This window comes from Lactuca virosa, chromosome 7, assembly GCF_052849685.1.
Source record: "Lactuca virosa cultivar CGN04683 chromosome 7, Lactuca_virosa_CGN04683_v6, whole genome shotgun sequence".
NCBI lineage: Eukaryota > Viridiplantae > Streptophyta > Magnoliopsida > Asterales > Asteraceae > Lactuca > Lactuca virosa.
Window position 1 is genome coordinate 202680190 of NC_136432.1, and position 24701 is coordinate 202704890.

Genomic DNA, 24701 nt, shown 5'->3' on the forward strand with positions numbered 1-24701 from the left:
TAAAAAATTGTTGACCATGTACACCAACTTCTATTTATTCATCATTAATTCGTTTTCTTTTCTCTAATTCCTTCACTATCAAAATACCAATCCTCTTGAACTTTTTCATCTTGATTCTTTTCTATACTCTATCTATGATGACAAAGTTCATTAAAAAATCATCAATTGGCACGTTTGATTGAAGTGTATATTCTTTATCTTTTTCATCGTCATCCAATTCACCATAGTAAAAAAGCTTCTCCTTCATCACTTTCTTCAATGTCTGAGTCTTAATACTAAGACTTGTAACTATAGCGAAGCATAGAAGTAGAAGGTTGACACAAATTTAGTTTTCTTCACCGAACTCACTTTCAAACATTCAATATATAAAGGGTCAGATTAAAAGATTCATATATGTAGTCAGCATTCAACAAAATTGGAAAATATGATACTTAATTTAGAAAAAAAAACTGTAGTGTAAAAATAAAAAAAATAAAAATTTAATGTTCTTTGTGTCATTTTCCCATTAATATATTATTAATCTTTCTAATAAATGTTAGTGTTCATCTTCGACACGTATTTCGTTGAAACTGCTTTTTCCTTCGCTTATAAATCCCCATTACCACGCCTTTAATTCACCCAACTCGTAGCGAGTGTTCTGAGCCTCATCATAACTCAATATGGTTGAAAAATCATTAGTTTCTTCAGTATTCGTTCTACTGGTTTTGGCTCTTAGTATCTCAGGTGCTGGATGGAACTTATGCACGCCCAATTTTTTTAAATTCTGATTATAACTGAACTCCTGTTTCTAGAAAAGAGATTTTTTTCTTTACGCTTGGTTTTCTTCAATTAATGGCGATTTTGATGTTACATAAATAATGGGAATTACATACATTTTATTATATTTGTGTTACTAAATCTTATAGTACTATTTTTGTATTTTTGGGAATCTCTTTCTCTTTACGTGTCTCATAAACTATTATACTAGATACATGCCGTCATATATTTATATATACAATAGCAAGATTTTCGGACGACCGCAATTGTATTCTAGCAAAATTGAAATTAAATATTTTCCTACTTTTTGTTTTTATAAATCATACTATCATTTAAATGACGACTTGTGTTACATTAGAATACTAAAATATCATTAAATAAGTATTAAATTTATACATGTCACCAATTAATACGATGATTTGTAGGAAAAAAGTAGGAAGATATATAATTTATCCTAGCAAAATTATGTGTTATTTATTTATTTATTTACTTATTTTTGGAACAGCAAGAAATGAATTAAGAGAGCATATGCTCAAACATGGATCTACAATTAATACAATAAACATTTTTTTTCTTGTATTATGACTTCATTACCATTTTTCTTGAACATGGATTACGTTATCAAGACGTTAAAAAACACTAAATTATTATACTTATAAACATCGAAACACGGAAACATTATGTAAGTGTGATTTCTCCGGTTTACCCTTTAAAATCTTGTTAAGGAATTCACAACAGTGATCGAGAATTAACCGAAACAACTTTTACTCGGTGATTCAGGAGAACATCAAGAATTTTCTACTTCTTCCCTGCTTGTTAACTTAACTAACTAAATTTCTTTTACCTAAACTCAATTTTGCATGACGTGAAAAGAAATCGCGAGTGAGTCTAAACCACCACCAAAAATATGTGAGAAGGGTAGCAAGATGTACTCCGGGAACTGCTACAGCAAGCTGTGCGACGAAAAGTGCAAAGACTGGGAGAAGGCAATCCATGGAGCTTGTCATAAGCGAGAGAACAAAAATACTTGCTTCTGTTACTATGACTGTGACAAGACGTCACCTCCTGCAAAAGATGGAAAACCACCTCCTGGAAAAGATGGAAAACCACCTCCTGCTGCTGGCGGATCGCCCCCTCCTCCTTCGGATGGCGGATCGCCGCCTCCTCCAGCCGGTGGATCCCCACCTCCTGCCAGTGGCGGATCACCACCTCCTCCTACAGCCAATTAGACGTATCAGCATATAGCATATTAGCTCACCTGCAGGGTTAAGGTCTAAATGGCGAAAGTTCCACATCCTTGAATGGTAAGCCATCTATAATTATAATATAAATTAAAGATATAATCTTCCTACTTTACATAGCTATCGTTTGAACAACTACGAAGTGTGCAGTTTGTATCACCAATAGCTTATGATATGATGCCCATTCAAAAGTGATGTAATAATATCATATACTGATCACTTTTATGATTGAATCTTTGCGATTAAATTAAATGAGAACAGTTGAAATTTACATGGATAATCACGTATGAGATCTTTTGTATTACCTCGATGGAACTTTTTTACTCTGTCGGTATATGCTTTCACTACTAGAAAAGCGTACTTTTTTCAACAATATTACCGATGGAAAAATACAGTCCCAAAACACTGACACAATATCGACTGAAACAACTGAAACGCAACAGAATACGAAACCTTAATTTAGGTCAAGTTTATGATGGAAAAGCGGTCCGAAATCCGTTGGTGATTATCGACTGAAAACAATAATTTTTCTAAGGAATCCGTCGGAAATCTGTAAAAATACATGGCGAAGGTTCCAACTCGGAACAATATATTGCGAAGCGAAAAAAAAGTCTGGAAATTGGTTTTCATAGAAAAAAATGGCATATGTGCATGTGTATGTATGTATGCATGCGCATGTATTTGTATGTGTATGTATGTATGTGTATCAATTTATATGTGTATAAATACATGTGTGTATATATATATATATATATATATATATATATATATATATATATATTAGCCGTTTACCCGCGCCAAGCGACGGGTTCGAATAGTTTTTTTGGAAATTAGTTTCTAAAGGCGATTGGTTTTTTCCCCGAATAGTTGGGTGTTTTACGTTGTTGACAGTATAGAGATCTTCAAAAGATGTAAAACCACTAATATGCGATAAAAGTAGGTGAATGTAGTATGGTTCTCCTTCGGTGGGATTAGAAGAAACCAAATAACCTCGTATTGATCTTTGGTTTTGAGGATTCCAACGACGTTAGCTCGGATTCCATGTAATTTTTGTGGAAAATCTTTGTATCCATATTGTCTTGCACTGATATCTTATTTATTTTTGAGAAAAAAAAGCAATCAAATGATAAATTTTATAAAAAAAACTTATGCAACATATATGAATACTAATTATATTATTTTCTTCACCAACAAAATGCTTAGAAAGAAAAAACAATCAAAGTACATTGATAATTCTTGCCGTTAGCACCTAATTAGGCTAAATGCAAAAAAAATAGCAATGTACATTTGATAGCACCAAACATGTTCATTTTTTAATCGGTTTTGGATTTCAAAACGTTTCAAATCATGAACGCGGTTATTTTGCCCAACTCTATTCAATATTCATAGAAGCTATTAGTTATTTTACGCAAATAGTTTACTACAACTAACCAATATTCAATAAGAGTAATGCTAACATAAACGAAATCAATAAGAAATAAAATGAAGAGTTGGAATTTTTTACAAATATACATGAACACATGATTGTTTATGCATTATTAATTATGCAACACTTCTTTATACACCATATTTAATGTATACACTAAAATATCATTTTACTATTAATGTTATTTTGTAATATATGTTGTTCTGCGTCGATTAAAGTTTCACAACCATTCGATCATAGTTTACTCAAGACTTTGTTCTAAGACTTAAAAGAAAGTAGAGCTCAACAAGGTTGAGGTGAAACTTGTCTGACATGACAAAAACCAACATTTTTCCTTTGGCATGTGTTTATAGCACCATACCTCGACACTAGCTTGTTGTTTTATCGCTAGATTTATAAATATTTAAGATTTTTTTCGTTTTGATTGACTTTAACAAAAAAAAATTAAATATAACATTTCATCCATGTATTAATATTTATTTTGTATATTAAATTATAATAGATATGTTATTAAAAAAGATATAAATATAGAATGTAATGAAAAAGAATAAAATAAAAGGCTATTATATGTAATACAGATAAATCATTGAAAAAATGAAATCTACTCTAATAAATGAATGTTTTTTGCCACATGTCATCTTTTCCTTTATTTGGACACATGACATTTTCTAAAATTTTTAAATTTTCTATTTTCCATTTGTCATTTTATTGTATTTTTCATTTTATTAAATTAAAATTTCACATTTAATATGTAAAGTAATATATATGTAAGATATTTATTAGAAAGGTTTATATATGTAATGTATTCAATACATTAAAGTCTCATTAATTTTAATAATTCAAAATTTTTTTCATTTTTCTTATAAATTCAAACTTTTCAAATTGTTAAAATTTTATATTTAATTTTTTTTAAATAAACTCATGTAATACATGGGTCTCACGCCTAGTATTTATTAAATAATAATAACTTAATTATCCATTCAAATTGTATTAAGTCTTAAAAAGGCTAATACTCAAATCATAATTTTAATTATTAATTTAAGAAAATATTAATAATTCACAAAGAATAGATATCATTAAAAATGTACATTGTCATCTATTATGTATTAATTTTTTTTTTGTGTTCAATTTTTTTAATAATAATATTTCTATAATGTATATAATGTTTTAATAATAATATTTGGTAGATTTTCAATTAATATGATGTGTAATTTATAAAAATCAAGTCAAAATCTAAAATCTTAGATATATTTTATCATGAAATTTTGGATATTGTTTGCAAGTTTGTTCAAATAAATAAGTCAATCAATCAAATCTACTTTTGATGTATTTCAAATCATCATGTTTGACATTAAAGAAATTAAATGTGGGCTTTAATATAGTGCAAAGTCACTCAACATGTATTACTATGTTATATACAGAACTCATGTTAAACACTAACGATACTTTGCAGCCTTTCTGGACCTTCAAGTATTCTACAAATATACTTTCTCTAGAGTTCCAGAATTAGGCTCACTTGCATCCTCTTCTAGAGTTCTAGAACTAAGAACACACCATGCATGTGACTCCACCATGTGACTGTAACCCTGGTCAATCTTGTACCTCACCATGTTTCCTGCAAACACAACTTTCTAAATAAACAAATCCAATAATAAAGAAAAAATGAAATATTTTATTAAGGAAACCAAAAAAAGACCATTTTGCTCTTTACCTCTATTATTACATCAGGTCTTCCATCTTTTAACCTTTATCCTTTTCCTACATTTCATAATCTTCACACCAAATAGCAAAAGTTTATAAAAAGTATTTATGTCAAACTTTAAATTGGTTTCCATCTAAGGTACCAATCTATAGAGAAAAATGAAGAACACAACATTGATGTTATTTTTACATCAAAACTGATTTGGACAAATTCAAAACTAATATCTAATGAACAGATCAAGGATTACTGAAACAGATAAACTTCTAACATACAAATCAAGTTTCTTACAGTTTACATGTTTAAAAATATAACACTCCTAAAATACTTAAAACAGATCAACAAGACACAAATGTATAAACTTGTTGAATCAAAGACGTATGAACAAAGCAACGTTATGAAGAAACCCTCAAATATCTAGTTGAGAAAATTCAGAGAGGAGAGAAGAGAGTTATAAAATGAGTTATATTAATCTCACTCTCTGAATATGAGTTATTTACTTAGGAATCCACGTTAAATCCATAATATGTCGGGTCATTAGATCCGCACTCCTTTCTTCTATCAACTTTGTAAACAGCCACTGCATTCCAAATGAATTAAGAACGTACATCTTTAACCCTTGTCGTCTATAATCTCTTCATTTATGCTACAAAATTCAGCCCAATCTTCTTGGCCCATATCAGTAGACCAATTGCAGCTACAAAACCATATTTTCTTGTATAGAGAATTATTACTGCAACATATTAACAAATGATTAATATGTAATTTATTTAATTATTAACATTAAAACAAGAATAACTAAAGGTAGAGATTGCTTAACTATTTGATAGAGATTTCATTAACATTATTACCTAAAATGGAGTATAACATCATGTAAATTTCAAATTAGACTAAAAAGAAAATAAAACTTCATATCTAGATTAGATGCTCGAATAGAAATTAAGAATATAAATAGATCATTAGCCCATAAAAAGATAGAGGAAAACGTCAAACTTACTTACTTGGAATAATGATAAACATGCGTGTTTGTGAGAATTAGCACTGAAAGGCCAAAGTTAGCAGCTTGTTTATAGAAACTTGAAGCTATAGCAAAAAGGTTCAAATATTCAACTGCTCTTTTAAGCCTGAAAGATGGACCAAAACACAACATTTAGGACTTTAAAACCAAACAACAAATTGCTTAAAAGTTGCAAAAAGATTCAAATTCTAATTACAAAGAGATAGGAGAAGGTTGCTTCAAACCTGCAAAAATATCCAAAACCTTTAAAAATAGTTCTAAATACAATTATCAGAAATAATACCAAGAAATGGATTCAAAGTCGGTTCAAACATCAGAAATCACACCAAACGCGTAAATATAATAAATAAGTCAGTTACCATTCATTCTTTATGAGCACCATCAAGATTAGTTCGGTTGGAAAAACTGAAAACGCCGTATAGTTGGTCTTTTTTGTAGGGTTATATTGGAAAGCCTACAAACAACATATGAGCATACGTAAACAAACTTACATTTTTGTTATCTCAACACATTTAATCAAAATTGTTAAATCCTATGGAGCCTAATAAGAAAGACAATCCTACATATCAGAGTCTACAATATAAATCATACATTCAAATACAGGAAAGCTATATTACTTCCAATCAAAGCTATAGAACCAGATATAAAAATAAAAATCGAAGCTATATTACCAATATCTAAAAATCCAAATAAAAGGTTAGGGCTCTTCGTTTTCAGCACATCAGTGGTGTGGAGATGGAGGTGTAATCGATGGTGAAAGTGTTTATGGAGACATCAATTGTGAGACATTAGATGCACGCCTTAATCACCGCCAACCACAATCCTCCACTACTGAAAATCGCAATCGATTACAACCTCCTTAAACCACCAATGTCACCTCCGTGAACCTCACTTTCCAGCCGATGAACACCGCAGCACCATCAAGAACCAAAACCATAACCTTTATAGGACCAACAAAGAAGAAAATAAGAAGAAGGAGGGGTCTGTTTTTTTCTTTGTGTTTGGCTGCAAAAGAAAACACACCAAAGTGCAAGTGGTTTTGATCCGGTGGTGATGTAAAAGTCCTAGAGGGTTGAGATCGAATTTTACCTACTTCTTCTTAGAGAAAGAGAGAGTGAAGGATAAGAAAGTACTGAAGTTGTTAGTAGTTCAAATCTAGAGCGGCGATGGGATCGAAAGCAGAAAAAACGTCTCCACATGTTTGATCGTTCTCCCTTTTAACCCCCATAAAAGTCATAATCTTCTGGTTGTGGAATGGGTAACCCTCCGAGGCATGAATTGCATAAGAGACCGGTATTACTTCTTTGAATTGAAAAGAAATCAATGGATCGGCGATGGGTTACGACACGGGGGTTGTCTTTAAAGAAAATTCGAAGAGGTGATCCATGGATGAGAGTGGCCGGTAAGGATGGTGTCGGCGATTGTGAAAGGGGTTAGGTTTAAAGGGCGTTGAATGAGTTTGGAGAGAGTATATTTTCAATTTATGGAATTCAAATAGCCATTCTCCAATGTTCGGTGTGTTATAAACTACAAATTGGGCGGATAAAGGGGAAAGAAAAGGTCAAAGATAAGAAGAGAAAGGAAACAGATAGGTGAGTCGGCTGGGTCAAATGTTTGACCGATTCAATTGGCCACAACATAGTTTGATAGTTTGAGGTATTTAGATAAGTTGTTGACGGAATGCATAAAGTTATTGTACATATTGTATAAAAGCTTGTACCTCTTAAAATTTACCATTTAAGCCTAAATGCTTATTAAGGTATATATATATATATATATATATATATATATATATATATATATATATATATATATATATATATAAGGCTAGGTTATTTTGTTTTCTTACATCTATTGTGTGCCCGTAAGCACAATTCTGGACCAATGGATGAATAAAATCAATGGACATGATCTGAGGGTCTACGATATTACAATAGGGTAACATGTATCATATAATCACACTAATTTCAGCAAAAGCGTGTTTTGGTCGATTAACCTATATTAAAAAAGGAAATTTCCGGGATAATTAATTTCGTTTTTTTAAATCTGAATTTTTTAAATTAATTCAAATTTTATTCTATTATAATTTCTAATACTAACTGATTTTATTCTGTCAGAATGACAGAGAGTCAAACATAAACTAGTAAATATATTTTCAATTTTATTCTTGCAGAATATGGTTCATTCAATATATTTTTTATAATTAACATGCTTAAAGAATTATACAACATATTATCAAGAATAATATTTTCTAAAGAATACAGATTTTATTTTTTAAGAATCACTAATTACATTAATTCGTAAAGAATAAGACTAAACAATTATTACATTCATTCTGAAAAAAAAAATCATTACTAATGGTTTAAGAATTACATTTATTCTTAAAGATTAAAACTAAGAATGGTTACAAAAAATAAAAATAAAAACATAAAAATCTAACAAAAACACTTTATACATTCTGACAGAATACATTCTGCTAGAATACTCTCGTTCTCCATGTTTTATTCTTTTTCCACATCAATGGCAGCCTCTTCAAAATCTATCCACAAAGAAAACATAATCAACTTTAAAATATTAAAACTTTTAGTATATTCTAAAAGAATAAAACTACAAATTCTAATAGAACGTGTTAGACATTAAAGACTTGTAATTTATTCTAACAGAATGTAATACTCGAGTCACTTGATTAAGTATTCCCCGAGCCACTTGATCCAAATAATCGATTTAATCTAATTACAATGATTCTAGAGCCTACAATGTAGCTAACACAGAGGACAATACTTTGGAAAATGTCATATTATTAAAAGCAAGAACATGGGAAATATGACAGTTCAAAGATCACAAATTTTTTTTGAACAAAGTAAAAGTGCTAAAAATATAGTTGTAACATCCAATGTTCCAAGGACTGTAACTCAGCCAATATTAATCCAATTAAAATGACATCACAACCTAACTTGTAGCCAAAACACAGGATAACATGTAGAAAAAAAAATTCAAATCATTCCAAGCTAGTATGAGAGAGATATGATAGTTCAAAGATTACAAAAAAATTGGCTGAAATATTTGATTCAAGCATTTTAGCAAACAATTGGTGGGCAAAATCGGATGCTCAGATCTTTATACTCCATTTGATGAAACATACAACATATGTAATTAATAAAGACATGAATGTGACTAAATTTACAATAAAAAAGTGTATACCTTTAAATACTAACGAGTAATTTGAGATTTCATATCATAAAATCGAGATTCCGTTCTGACAGAATTAGAACTTGATCTTTCATTCCGGCAGAATTACTGTCAGATACACCCATAATAAAAAATTTATGGTAATTATCCAATCAAGACCACTGCTCTGTACATAAAAATTATACTTTTAATTTTTCGAATTTCTCGTTGGAGCAAAAGCCTTCAAATTTCTTGTTAGAGAGAAAACTAAAAAATAAAGAAAAAAAGAAAGTTCCAACCAAACTATAGGGTTAGAAATTATCCCCATAATCTGGTTTCTTTTTTCCTTCATCCCCAAAGTTGTGTTTAGGGTTAGAAATCATCCCCATAATGCTTTGCTGAAAGGTTTTCAATCAATTTACCATGTTTTCTTTCTTTTCCATATTAAAATGCAAAAACCTATTCATTCTATGAGCATATAAATACTATATAAAACATGTCCTGCTAGTAATTCTGGCAGAATGCATACCACATGGTTAGATTCTTTAGATTATCTTTTAGGAATTTCAACAAACACTTGTTAGGCATTACCATCAAACAAGCCAAAATTCATGTAAAATCAAGTGTAAAAATTGATTGAAAACCTCAGTTGAAACACATGTAAAAAACAATTAGATTTACATAAAGAAAACTAGAAATAAAACACTCATTGCTAGTAATTCTGACAGAATGCATACCACATGGTTATATTCTTTATATTATCTTTCAGACATTTCAACAAACACATGTTAGGCATTATCATCAAACAAGCCAAAATTCATGTAAAAAAGCAAGTGTAAGAACTGATTGAAAACCTCGGTTGAAACACATGTCAAAAGCAATTAGATTTACAGAAAAAAACTAGAAATTATAATAATGAGAGAACAAGGCTCACATTTTCCATAAATCCTGAAACTACATCCCCAACTTCTGAAATGGAAACCAAAGGATCGATTTGGGCATTTCATTGGATAAACTAATGCTTCTTCGCAGCCGTACCATAACACGAACGAGAATGAAGGAGGGATGGAGAAAAACTTCTCACATTGATTTCAGGTTGAAGAAAATCATCCGAATCAGAGATATGAACATCATATGGGGTATTTTGGGTTTCAAAAACGCCAAACTTCGACCACGAATCTCTATAATTTCAGACCTTCAATGGAGGGGAATAGGGTTTTGAGAAGGGATACGTGATTATATTTTAGTCCACAATTGATAAAGGGATGCAGGTTTTGTAGTGTTTATTCCCTTATTTTAGGATATATTAATTGAATTATTCATTTACCATAATTAAATATACTAAGATTACCATTATACCCTTATTTATTTAATTAATTATTTTATTATTTCCTGAATTCTCATTGGTGCATACATGCACACAATACTTGTCAGGAACATTTGAACCTCTCTCTCTCTCTCTCTATATATATATATATATATATATATATATATATATATATATATATATATATATATATATAGGAGTAGGATCAAATGAGAACACCAAAAAGGTTGAGAACGCGAGAACAAAGTATATTTATTTGTGATTCCATGTATTCATTTGTGGAGGAATGATAAATTTTTACGCCTTTAATTTCAATTGAAGAGAAAAAACATATTCATGTTGATTGTGCGTAAAAAATTATCATTTCTCGACAAATGAATACATGGAATCACAAATGAATATACTTGTTCTCGTGTTCTCAACCTTTTAGGTGTTCTCATTTGATCATTTCCCTATATATATATATATATATATATATATATATATATATATATATATACACATACACATATAGGGCCGACCTTATGCTTTAGTGAGTAAAGGTAGGGTTTAGGGCCCCCAATTGTAAGGGGCCCCATTTAATTTCAAGTCCGCTTCTAGTCTCCATCTATTCACGCTCCATGCCCTACTCCTATTCCACACAAAAATTACGCCTGAGACGACGTCTAAGAATCAAGATGATTAAACTTATGTTTTTTCTCCATTCTCGGACTCGATTCTAGGCCTTCTTCTCCAATCGATTCTTCCACTGTTCCACACTAAAAGACAGTCGACTAAATCGTTGCTGTTCTCTGTTTCTCGATTGCTCAAAAATCAAAATTTGTTATTCCGCTGTCATTGAATTTGAAACGGTAATGTTTCCATAAGCTTTGTCCCACTGCTAAACTCCGGAAACTAAAATTCAATCAACAAAATATAAAACTTACTACAAGAAATTAAGATTGTTTTGATGCTAAATAAATCTTTAAGTTTGCCGTTCTCGTTCTTGCCTCTTTCTGTTTTTTTTCGTGTGGATCCTCCCCAAAAAATGTGTGCGGGCTTTTTATAAGTTGTCCCATTCCTCTTGTTTAGTTGTTTTGGTGCAATTTTTTTAACTTCATCCTCACATGATAGGCTCAATGATTGAAAATAATTTTGGGCTGTCAAATTGGACACTTTGCATAGCTTAAATAAGATAACAAATGAAAAATGGTCTCTCAAAATATAAAAGATATTAGGCTGCTAAAGTCCTTCCAGTTGGGTTGGGATTAAATCAAAAACTAGGCTACCATGTTAATGGTAGCTGGACAGAATTCTGTGGTTTGGCCTCATAATTTTGGTTTTGTTTTGAATGAGATTCTTGTTTGACATCTTATATAATGTCTTCAGATTAAAACACAATGTTTTATTATTAAGTTATGTAATTTGTATTTTAATTGTTTTTGGCTTTATCTAAATGGCATGAATGATCAAGGAGGAGGGTTTATAACATTAAGTATAGTAAATGTCAAAGGGCCCCAAATTTTTGGTTCGCTTAGAGCCTCCAAACCTGTTGAGTCGGCCATGTATATATATATTTATGTGTATATGTGTTTGTGTATATGTGTGGGTTGGTGTACTCAAAAGAATAGGTATTTATATACATTAAAATGTGAAAGCATGAAATGTGTAATTAGTTCTGATGATACACATGATTGTATACATGTACATATTAGCTATAAGTTGGTGAATAAAAAGTAAGTCATGTTTATTTCTATGTCATGTTTGTCTATGTATTTATCTATATGTATGTATGTATGTATTTATAATGTATATGATGGGTTTTGAGCATTCTAACACTTCCTAAGTGTACATACAACCCTAATAACCTTGGATCTATGTTTGTCTAATAATCATGCAAAGTTGAATTCCAAGGTTATATTCCTATCTAGCATACATGGGGAACATTTTTAACTTGAATGAAAGATAGAATAACTTACCTTGTTGTTGATTATGATCCTTGAAACCTTGTGAGCCTAGCACCCCAAGTGTGATGCCTCAAATGCTTCACACAACACCAAATGCAAAGGAGTAAACTTTGAGAGAATCTTACACTTGCAAAATCGGCTCTAGCCCTCTTGTTTCTTATGTGTCGCCAATTTTGGTGGAGAATAGGTTTCTTATATAGTGTTGACACATCTAGGGTTACACCATGTAATCCATAATGTGTCATGACTCTTCATTTCCATGACCCATGGGTTTGTAACTCCCATGGAGCATCCATGGAGCATGCTATGGGTGGAACCCAACTTGATAATCCATGGAGCCTCTTAGCCCACTATATAAGATATGGAAGATTTACATAATCTACCCATATATTTAATTAGTTATCTTTTGATCACTTAATTAATTCTAAATTAATTCTTGATCAAACTAATTAAATAATATTATTAATATACTAGAACTTATAATATATTAATAAACCATAAGTGTTATTTCTCTCATTTTAGTTTATCCAATTGCATGGTGCCATGCAACCCAAATGGACCATGCCAGGTCGGGTCAAGTACATACCAGAAATAGTTATGGACTTATACACCTTATCCAACAGTCTCCCACTTGGATAAGTCTAATAACTATAACTGCAATACTTCAGGAACGATCGGCAATCGTAGCTCTTTCAAGGTCTCTCGGAACTGAGAAGATTATGATACGCCATTTAAGATAAGTGATCATATAATCCTCTGTTCTAGATATCAGCCGGACAAATACATGGAACAATGTCTTACTTATTGTCCAACAGTTTGTTTCCCGATTTCCGATTTGTTTGACAAAGAACTTAATTGAACACATCAACTTAGTTCTGATCGGGCCCGGTACATAGGTCAAAACAAAATCATCGAGGGGCCCAAATATCAGCTTCTAATCCAAGAAGGAACAGATAAACTTCGACTCATATGTTTGTTCTACCACTCATTGAATTATACACAAAAGCACGTTTTATAACATCGAGTTACCAATGCGTTAACGTACAATCAATGCATAACCAACTCATAAGTAACAAATCATATCTCTAGGTTTGAAGACTTATATGATATTACCGTCTCATGATCACTCGAGATAAATTCCATGAAGTGATTCCAGTGAGCGTGGGTTGAGTCCAATGCTTAGAACTTATGAGCACTCATGAGTGTTGTACCCATGTCCAACAACTTAGACCTCTGCAACCAATCATGACAGTCTTGATTCATACCTATTTCTGACATATGACCGACTGTGGAGGTTCGAATAATATGATATACCAAACATAATAATTCTGGAAGTGAAAACATGCAAAAGAAATATAGTAAACGATCGACAAGAGATAGCAACACTTTACTCATAAATAAAACACCTTTTATTCATCATCTAATGTCAGTTACACTTTACAAATTTCAAGGTTATCTAACTACTAAATCTAATATCATCCTTCAGCCCTATGCTCCGAGCATGCTGGAGATACTTAACCCGAGTCAGTCCCTTCGTGAGGGGATCTGCTGGATTCTCATCCGATGATACCCTCTTTGCCACGAGGAGTCCTTCTTCTATTCGATGTCTGATGAAATGGTATTTTCTGTCGATGTGTCTGGATCTCCCGTGATCCCTTGGTTCCTTGGCTAAGGCAACTGCACTTTCACTATCACAGAAAATTTCCATTGGCTCTTTATTAGCTGGTACAACTCCAAGGTCTCCAATGAAGTTCTTCAACCATATCGCCTCCTTTGCTGCCTCGCTAGCTGCTATATACTCTGATTCGCAAGTTGAATCAGCCACTGTCTCTTGCTTGGAATTCTTCCAAGAAATTGCTCCTCCATTTAAGGTAAAGACTCAGCCTGACTGAGAGCGGAAATTATCCCTATCAGTCTGAAAGCTAGCATCACTATACCCTACAACTCTCAACTCTTCACTCCTACCGAGGGTAAGGACCCAGTCCTTAGTCCTCCGTAGGTACTTGAGGATATTCTTTACCGCAGTCCAGTGTGCCTTGCCAGGGTTCCCCTGATACCTGCTAATGATGCTCAAAGCAAAGGCTACATCAGGTCGAGTACACGTCATAGCATACATGATCGATCCTACAGTCGAAGCATAAGGTATTCGACTCATTTCTGCTATCTCAGCCTCAGTACTAGGGCTTTGTGTCTTACTCAATCTGGCATTACTCTGGATGGGTAACTCTCCTTTCTTGGAGTCCTGCATGCCGAATCTCTTCAGCACCTTATCCAAGTAGGTACTCTGACTAAGTCCAATTAGTCTTTTACTCCGGTCTCTCAAGATCCTTATCCCTAGAATATAGGCAGCTTCTCCTAGGTCCTTCATAGAGAAACACTTCCCAAGCCAGGACTTAACTTCCTGCAGAGTTGGGATGTCATTTCCTATGAGTAGTATGTCATCCACATACAATACCAAAAAGCTAACTATACTCCCACTAGCCTTGACATATACACAAGATTCATCTTCACTCCTAGAAAAGCCAAATTCTTTGACTTTCTCATCAAAGCAAAGATTCCATCTGCGAGGTGCTTGCTTTAACCCATAAATGGATTTCTCAAGCTTACACACTTTATTAGGGTACTCTGTATTGACAAAACCCTCTGGCTGACTCATGTAAACATCCTCAGCCAACTTTCCATTAAGGAAAGCGGTTTTGACATCCATTTGCCATATTTCATAGTCATGAAATGCAGCTATGGCTAACAGAACCCTAATAGACTTAATCTTGGCCACTGGAGAAAAGGTCTCATCATAATCAACTCCTGGAGTTTGTGAGAAACCCTTTGCAACCAGTCGTGCCTTATAAGTGTGTACATTACCATCCATGTCGGTCTTCTTCTTGAAGATCCATTTGTACCCTATAGTCTTACGACCTGGTACATTCTCAACCAAGTTCCAAACTTGATTGTCATACATGGACTGTATCTCGTTGTCCATTGCCTCTTTCCACTTGGCTGACTCAGGGCCTGCCATGGCTTCCGCGTAACTGTTAGGTTTATCCAGACCTATCAGTGTCTCATCACTGATAAGTGTATCACCTTCCGCAGTAATATGGAATCCATAGTAATGCTCAGGTGCATTCCAAACCCTTGTAGAACGCCTCAGAGGTACAGACTTGTCAATTGGCTCAACAGGAGTTTCCTCCTCAAGTTGAGTGCTAGGGTTTGAAGTTCCTTCACCACTTGACTCTTGAATTTCTTCAAGGTCAACTTTCCTCCCATTGTCTCCTTGGCTTATGAACTCTCTCTCTCTCGAAAGAAAGCCCTCCTAGCTACAAAGACCACATTCTCACTAGGTCTGTAGAAGAGGTAACCAAAGGATTTCTGTGGGTAGCCGATGAAAATACACCTCTCACTTTGAGGTTCGAGCTTATCATGAGTCTCGCGTCTCACGAAAGCCTCGCAACCCCAAATCTTAATGTGGTCTAGTTTGGGTACTTTACCAGTCCACATCTCATGAGGAGTTTTGGGAACTTTCTTTGTGGGAACTAGATTAAGGATATGGGCGGCAGTCTCTAAGGCATACCCCCAAAATGAGATTGGTAGCGAAGCTCGACTCATCATGGAACGAACCATATCCAACAAGGTTCGATTACGCCTCTCAGCTACACTATTCAACTGCGGTGTCCTGGGAGGTGTCAATTGTGAGACAATCCCACATTCCCTAAGATAGTCGAGGAACTCTGAACTAAGATACTCACCACCTCGATCAGATCGAAGCATCTTAATGTTCCTGCCCAATTGATTCTCGACTTCCTGTTTAAACTCTTTAAACCTCTCAAAAGTCTCTGACTTATGCTTGATTAAGTAGACATATCCATATCTACTGTAATCATCAGTAAAAGTCAAATAATAACGATTAGCATCCCTTGTGGCATGTTTGAAGGGCCCACACACATCCGTGTGTATAAGATCCAACAAACCTTCACCCCTCTCACAAGAACCTGTGAAGGGTGACTTTGTCATTTTTCCAAGTAAGCATGATTCGCAACTATCATCTGACTTTAGGTCAAATGACTCCAATACTCCATCCTTTTGTAGTTGGCCTATGCGTTTCTTGCTTATATGTCCAAGACGACAATGCCATAGTGATGCTTTATCCAAGTTATTATCATTAACAGAATCAATACACAATACATTATTTCCTAAGTTATCAACCACAGATACAGTTTCATACACATCATCACAAGGTAATGCTTTAAAATAAAGAACATTATTAAAGAAAGCATTAATCGAACCAACTTCATTATCAAATGAAAAGGTGAAACCTTGTTTATACAATGCATGAAAGGAAATAATATTTCTTGCCATTTCTGGCGAATAACAACATTTATTCAAATCTAAACTAAACCCACTACTTAGCGATAAAGTATAAACTCCAATCTTGGTGACAGGTAAAGCTTTCCTATTCCCCATGATTAAGTTTATTCTTCCATGCTCCACATTCTCACTTCTTCTTAGTCCCTGCAAATCAGAACAGATATGAATACCACAACCGGTATCAAGGACCCAAGAGTTAGAATGGGGTGAGTTATTAGATAAGATAGTGTAAATACCTGCATGGTTGGGTTTAACTTTCCCATCCTTCACATCTTCCTGGTACTTTGGGCAGTTCCGCTTCCAATGTGACTTTTCATGGCAATAGAAGCATTCAGCCTCTTTAGGGTCAGAAGAAGGAGTGACAAAACCTTTCTTGGTTCCACTTGAAGAAGAGCCATCAAGGGTCCTAGCCTTGGTACCCTTCGAAGAGCTCTTCCTCTTCTTCCCTCTACCTTTCTCGATTGCCAAAACCGGGGCGGAGTTTGGAGTAGGAGTGTTAACACCGACTTACCCTTAAGACCTGTTTCTGCGGTCTTGAGGAGTCCCTGAAGTTTGCTGAGTGTGACCTCTTCCTTATTCATGTGATATGTCATGCGGAATTGATCATAGCACGATGGTAAGGAGTGCAAAATGATATCTATTGCAAGCTCCTCAGGGAAGTTCACATTAAGCTTCAGCAACCGATCCACATACCTTTGCATTTTCTGCATGTGGCTCGTGACGGATTCCCCGTCCTTCATCATGGTTGTTATGATAGAGCATATGATTTCATACCTCTCTTGTCGTGCACTTTGATGGTATCTTTCCATCAGATCTTGGTGCATTTCAAAAGGGTAGAAGTCCTCATAGGACTTTTGGAGTTCCGCTGTCATGGTGGCCAACATGATGCATGCCACTTTTGTAGCATCCCTTTCATGTGCCCGGAAGTCAGCGATCTCCTGGGGAGTTGCAGTGGTCTCATCAATCTCCTTAAGCTCCTTGTCAAGGACATATTCTTTGTCCTCGTAGCGGGTAATCATCCTGATGTTTCTGATCCATTCATTGAAGTTGGATCCATCAAAAGTGACTTTCCCACACAAGTTCATAAGGGTAAAGGAGCCATTAGGATTAGAGCCAGAAGCAGCATTGTTTGAAGACATCTGAAAGAAGAGAACAAGATTAGTTTAGATATTAAGAGAGTCCTTAATAAAACACCCAAATGTAATATTAAGGCTAGAATCCAATCACAATATATTATAACTTAGAAGAGGTATGCCGTAATCCAAGCTATAACATATTTGAAAGGTAGGTGAATGACGATTCACCAATTTCCACCATGAAAAACGAAATATAAATATTAGGTTTTTAATTGGTTCTTAGAAATTCCTAGATTCTTTTGAGATTCAATGAACTTTTCAAAGGCATGTTTCAATCTCGAGTGTGCCCTCCAAGTTTTGTGACTGGGATACCGAGGATCACAAAACGAGGTGTGAAGTAACCATGCAAATCACTTGGTACCCTCAAGGTTTATCACTCAATCGATGTGCCGGTAAACCACACACGCTCCACCGATGCTATGGTAAACCTTAAGTCACCCTTTACCTACCTTGTTAAGTCCAAGTTAGTGTGTCGGTTAACCACACACGCTCCACCAACGACTTAAACAAAGTGTAAAGTGTAATTTCATGGATTAGCACCTTATTCACATTTTCCTAAAGTAACTAAGATTGGGAATTTAATAAAAGCATTTAGTTACTTTATAATATTCATCATACTTTTAATGAGAATTTATAAGTCCTTGTCTTACCCGTTCGGCTAACGACCCTCCACCGATCAAGGAAGCGGTGGGTGAGAGTGGACACCCATTAAGTTGCCATTTTATAGGCAACAACCTTATACCCCCCTTATAGACCGACTTCGTGAATGAGGCGTACTAGCGGTAAGACGACTTGACGTTATACATATATATATTAGTAACTTATAATATTATAAAGTATAAGGGTTGAATTTTAACTTTTAAAATTCTAAGGGTTGGAACTAAAGTTTTAATCAAGACTTTACATGTTCCAAAACTTGAGGGCAAGTTTTGTAAACTTCCAAAACTTTTCATTTCTTATAACTTATGAATTAATTGAGTAATAAAAATGAAGACTCTTCATTTTTATAACTCTTGTGTTCTTTTAATGGCTTTAAAAGTGAGACTTTTGGTTTTCCATAACTTGAGGACAAGTTATGGACTCCATTAAAACACATTATGATCATGAATTAAACTACCATGAAGGTTACAAACAATTCCTATGATCATCTAATCTTCATAAGTTCAAGAACATGAATATGAACACTTTCAAGAATCAAAAAATTACACTTAAAAAAACTTGTAATTTTAATAATTGTCATTGTAAATGGATTAGCATAAACATTACACCATCTAAAACAAGCTTTAAAACATCAAAACAGTTTAGGGTAATGTTTCTAGTCCATTTCCAGCAACAAATGTGCAAACTTTCATACGAGCAGAAAACAGAAAAACGATTTTTTTTTCAAGCTGTTTGCACACAAAAAAAAAACAACAAACAAACTTGACTCTGATACCACTGATGGGTTTTGAGCATTCTAACACTTCCTAAGTGTACATACAACCCTAATAACCTTGGATCTATGTTTGTCTAATAATCATGCAAAGTTGAATTCCAAGGTTATATTCCTATCTAGCATACATGGGGAACATTTTTAACTTGAATGAAAGATAGAATAACTTACCTTGTTGTTGATTTATGATCCTTGAAACCTTTTGAGCCTAGCACCCCAAGTGTGATGCCTCAAATGCTTCACACAACACCAAATGCAAAGGAGTAAACTTTGAGAGAATCTTACACTTGCAAAATCGGCTCTAGCCCTCTTGTTTCTTATGTGTCGCCAATTTTGGTGGAGAATGGGTTTCTTATATAGTGTTGACACATCTAGGGTTACACCATGTAAACCCTATTGTGTCATGACTCTTCATTTCCATAACCCATGGGTTTGTAACTCCCATGGAGCATCCATGGAGCATCCTATGGGTGGAACCCAACTTGATAATCCATGGAGCCTCTTAGCCCACTATATAAGATATGGAAGATTTACATAATCTACCCATATATTTAATTAGTTATCTTTTGATCACTTAATTAATTCTAAATTAATTCTTGATCAAACTAATTAAATAATATTATTAATATACTAGAACTTATAATATATTAATAAACCATAAGTGTTATTTCTCTCATTTTAGTTTATCCAATTGCATGGTGCCATGCAACCCAAATGGACCATGCCGGGTCGGGTCAAGTACACACCAGAAATAGTTATGGACTTAGACACCTTATCCAACAGTATATATGTGTATGTATATATATATATATATATATATATATATATATATATATATATATATATATATATATGTGTGTGTGTGTGTGTGTCTACATGTAAATGTGTATCCGTATGTATGTGTATGTGTATGAGTACGTATATATGTGTAAAGGTGAATGAATGAATCTGATTCGATTCCGAAATTCGGCTTATATTACTCAAAATCCAACATGGTACATGCCAAAATCATAATACCGTCTAATCCTATTTCACACCAGTTTTGATTCACTTTTTAGTGGATTTTACTAGAGTTTTTGGTGGATCTGGATCCTGCTTTAGCAAATCAAATGTTTGATCTTGGAGTCAATCCAATTTTAGATATGGATCCATGATCCAGTTAGGATCTATCTGGATCGGATAGATCGGATTAAACTGATTATTTTTTTTCAAAATTTGACTTTTCAGATCAATTTTTTGATCGATACTGGGGATCCAGCTTGGTGGTGCACGTCCGTATATGTATACGTATGTGAGTTTGTATATGTGTACGTATGTGAGTTGGTGTAATTAAAATTACATACATTTGTTGACGTTAAATTGTTATAGCATGAAATGTGTAATGGAGTCCGAAGGTGCACACGATTGTACATACGTGGATATTAGTTATAAGTTAGTAAATAGAAATTAGTTAATGTATAATAAAGATGTGAAAGAATGCAGAGAAAATTTTCTTTCGTTACTCAAAAAATGGAAAATAATTAAAATATGTTTGTAATTACCAACGGATTATGACAGATTCATAAGAACGGCATAATTCATCACTAATTACCGATGTATATTCGATAGGGTATCCAATTAGTCATTAATCCACCATTTTTTTCCTTTTTCGACCATCAAACGTCGTTTTTTCACTTCATTTTTCACATCTTTCCTATACATAAATTACTTTCTATCCACCAACTTATAACTAATATTGACATAGTTACAACACTGTATACTGTCGGACCTACTATTTATTTCATGCTTTGATATTTTAATGTGTATAAATGTATGTGCTTTTAAATAAACCAACACACATACATACATATATACAAACACACACATATATATACATACATTCATACACACAAACACACACACACACACACACACACACATATATATATATATATATATATTATAAACCAAGAATCTCAAATGCCTTAAATACAATTTTTAAGCTTATTGTACAATACAAGAAAGCATATTTAAGAGAATTGTCTTAAAGACAACATATCAAACATGATGTACAACCTCCCCACTTTTGATAAATTAGGTGTTGAAAGTAGGTCTGTTCAGATTTTTAAAATTTCAAAATCTTTCTCCACTAACTAGCTACTTTCCCCACCACACGGATCAGGAATATATGTCTAAGTGCCATTGATTAGCTGCAAGAATCCAATGGTCATGCTGGAATCTGATACCACCATAAACACATTCCACCATCTTCATTTCATAAGCATTCTCCCTCTAAAGCTCTATCACTTTTTCACTCTAAAACTCATCTATTCTGCATTGTCGGAACCAGCTCACAGATAACTATTCGAACCGCCTGTACCACCTCACCAACAACCGTTGCGACTGCTTAACCAATGCCACATTGAGTAATTGTCTCCACTACTTCTCACAGTTGTTATCAGCGGATCAATTCAGATATATATGTTCAGATTTTTATTAATTCGAATTTGTATAAATATCTGTATAGATCTATGTTTCTGTGTGTGGATTTGAGTTGTAAATACCTATGTGTATAGATCTTAGAATGAATATCAAGATTGATTCCAGGGTCAATAACAGAGGCGTCAGAGGGAGGTGGTGGTGGCGGTTGTAACGGTGACGAAGCTGGCATAGATGGTGTCGGAAACCACCAAGCTCCACCGATATCATCCCTTCCTTCAACTACAAGCAACGTCACCATCTTTATTGCATTTAAGCATTGAATAATGTCAAGATCTCTAAGCCGTAATTGTTTTTTGAACATGAGTGAAGGTAAGACTCTTATATATTCATCTCCATTAAAGCCCGCCTATCTGTTTTCTTGGTTGTGATAATTTTCGTTTTGATGCAGATGCTATCTGACTTCATGTGTGTGTGTTTATTAGGATGAAAATGGTAAAGAACGTGAATGAATAGGGCTGATGGAATGAAAATCGGAGTGATGAACAGGAACAAGAACACTAGCTTATCTGGTGCTTCATATTGTAAGCACCAAATGATCCCTTTCCGTTTTTATCGATATCTTCAACAAAGATGTCAATATTTTTGTATGTTTTTCTCCAAAATCGAAGCAATCAGAGATAGACCATAAACCTAACTTGAGGGTTAGACTTGAACACATCAAGAATGTGATACCCTCCATATTTTGTATCTAAACAAACCAGTGTCACATCCCCGAACCAGGACGACGGAATCGTCCGGGGGCGGATGACGTCATTGTATAGTATCATAACAATTGAATATAAATGAAACATAGCAACCCACATAAGATACATTAAGAAATACAAGCTTACATTGTTTACATAGTGTATATGTTCAGATTACATGACCATGAATGAAAAGTAACAATTTCAATATGCAGCAAAAATATCCAGTTCCCAATGGCTTAAGTACATGCTTACTGGTTACCTGAGAATACAAGTCATTTTGAAAATCGTCAACAATGAATGTTGGTGAGTTCATATGCATTTTTGTATGAAAAACGGTTTGTATCTGTTTCGTTTGAAAATTAGTGTATGTTTCCAAAAAATCTGATATTTTCTATAAAAGTGAACTGTATGTCTTACACCAAAGACTATGAGTGGATGTATGCATGTTTCTTTGTATCTTGTAAATTGTATGTTCCCAGAAAATCCAATATTTTCTGATGTATGAAAACTGTAGTCTTAAACCCTAAGACCGGAATAGTGATAATAGTGTACTGAAAATAGTATGTAGTTTTATATTTTGTAAAATCAGTGAAGTGTGAGCTTCCCGTAAACCAAAATAGTGTTGTTAATCCCTAGGTGAGTAATTATAACCATGCTTGATGTGACTGTTATGCCTGTTACGAAGTTCTTCAGACATCAGAATCGGTAAGATATTTGTCATCCTAGATTGGCCCCGTCTAGCTGTAGCGAACAACTCAGGTGTGGGGGTGTCAATCCCCGTATAGATCTATACACAACTACTTTGTTCTCCCTCCAGGAGACTCTGGTTATAATACAAGACTTATAATGTACACTAGGTAGGTACGGTGAAGATAGCGTCTCACTACAGCATTAACGGATTTACACGAACTTCGACTCCCTTTATTGAATAATGAAATGACATCACTAGTGTAAATTCATGACAGGAGTTTTATGACACGCATTTTACAGGTTTCATGACATGCATTTTATGACACGCGTTTTAACAGCTTTATGATACACATTTTATGACGTGTATTCCGTGACACGCAAGTTATTCTGTCATCAGTTTATCTTGTAATCTCTTTTGTGAAAACTATTTATAAAACTTTATATTAATAGCTAATAATAGCTATGTCTAGTAGTAAACATAACAATATTTTCTTGGGTTTTAAACCATTCAAAAATAGTGACGACAAGCTTACAACTATTTTACTAATAAAATTATTTTTAGTAAAGTATCAAACTTTGTAGTTTCGTTTAACACCTTTTTACCGGTTTGTAAGTGTTGTAACACAAAATATTTTATTTTTGTTTGACTCTAATAAGTCATGATTTTTATAACACCACAAATGATAACCTTAATATTTTATTCAAATCTTTGTGTAAGTTTCAAAAGGAGGACATGCACGTATCCATGAGTTAAACATACATGGACATATACATGGCATGTTTTTGACATACTTTAGTGAACAAACCATGACCTCAAATTATTGTGTAACAAAAATCTTAACAAACCCATACATCACGATTTTTATGTAGCTAATTTATGATAATAACCTTTTTACACAAGAATTTGTTCCATATTCAACACATAACTATCATGCATGCAATTATCCAATGGACAAACTCATTCTATATAAAGCTTGTAAATCACGATTTTTAGGTGTGTTAGCATGGGATTTTTAACATCATAAACACAAATCATTCCATAAGCAAGTTGGTGTATGTAAAATATCCAATGGGTAAACGAGACTTGACTTGTATTCCCCCCCCCCCCCCCCCCGAAAAGTATGAAAACACGAAAAACATAGGGGTATGAAGCTCATCTTGAAGATTTCGTGAGTTGTAGGAAGGAAAAGAGGAGTGGTTTTGAGCCTAGCCTTGCACAAGCTTAAAGGATTCTCGAGAATGCTAGAGTTCTAATGATCAAGTACATGAAAATGTTTGTGTAAATATGAAGAACTTAACAACTAAATGTGATAAACTAATAACAAATTTGAGA

At 33.7% G+C, this 24701-nt stretch overlaps 1 protein-coding gene across 1 annotated transcript; it reads left to right on the forward strand.

Moving 5' to 3' along the window:
- The first annotated feature begins 624 nt into the window (after positions 1 to 624).
- On the forward strand, positions 625 to 2175 carry LOC145125737 (defensin-like protein 19). Its single transcript, XM_079061158.1, has 2 exons — positions 625 to 723; positions 1630 to 2175. Exons 1-2 carry the CDS (start codon positions 660 to 662, stop codon positions 1983 to 1985), a joined length of 420 nt encoding a protein of 139 aa, XP_078917284.1. The 5' UTR covers positions 625 to 659; the 3' UTR covers positions 1986 to 2175.
- Positions 2176 to 24701: the final 22526 nt, after the last annotated feature.

Coding starts and splice junctions, on each gene's coding strand:
- LOC145125737 (XM_079061158.1), top strand. CDS start 660: ATGGTTGAAAAATCATTAGTTTCTTCAGTATTCGTTCTACTGGTTTTG. Junction 724..1,629: donor TTTGGCTCTTAGTATCTCAG/GTGCTGGATGGA, acceptor TGACGTGAAAAG/AAATCGCGAGTGAGTCTAAA.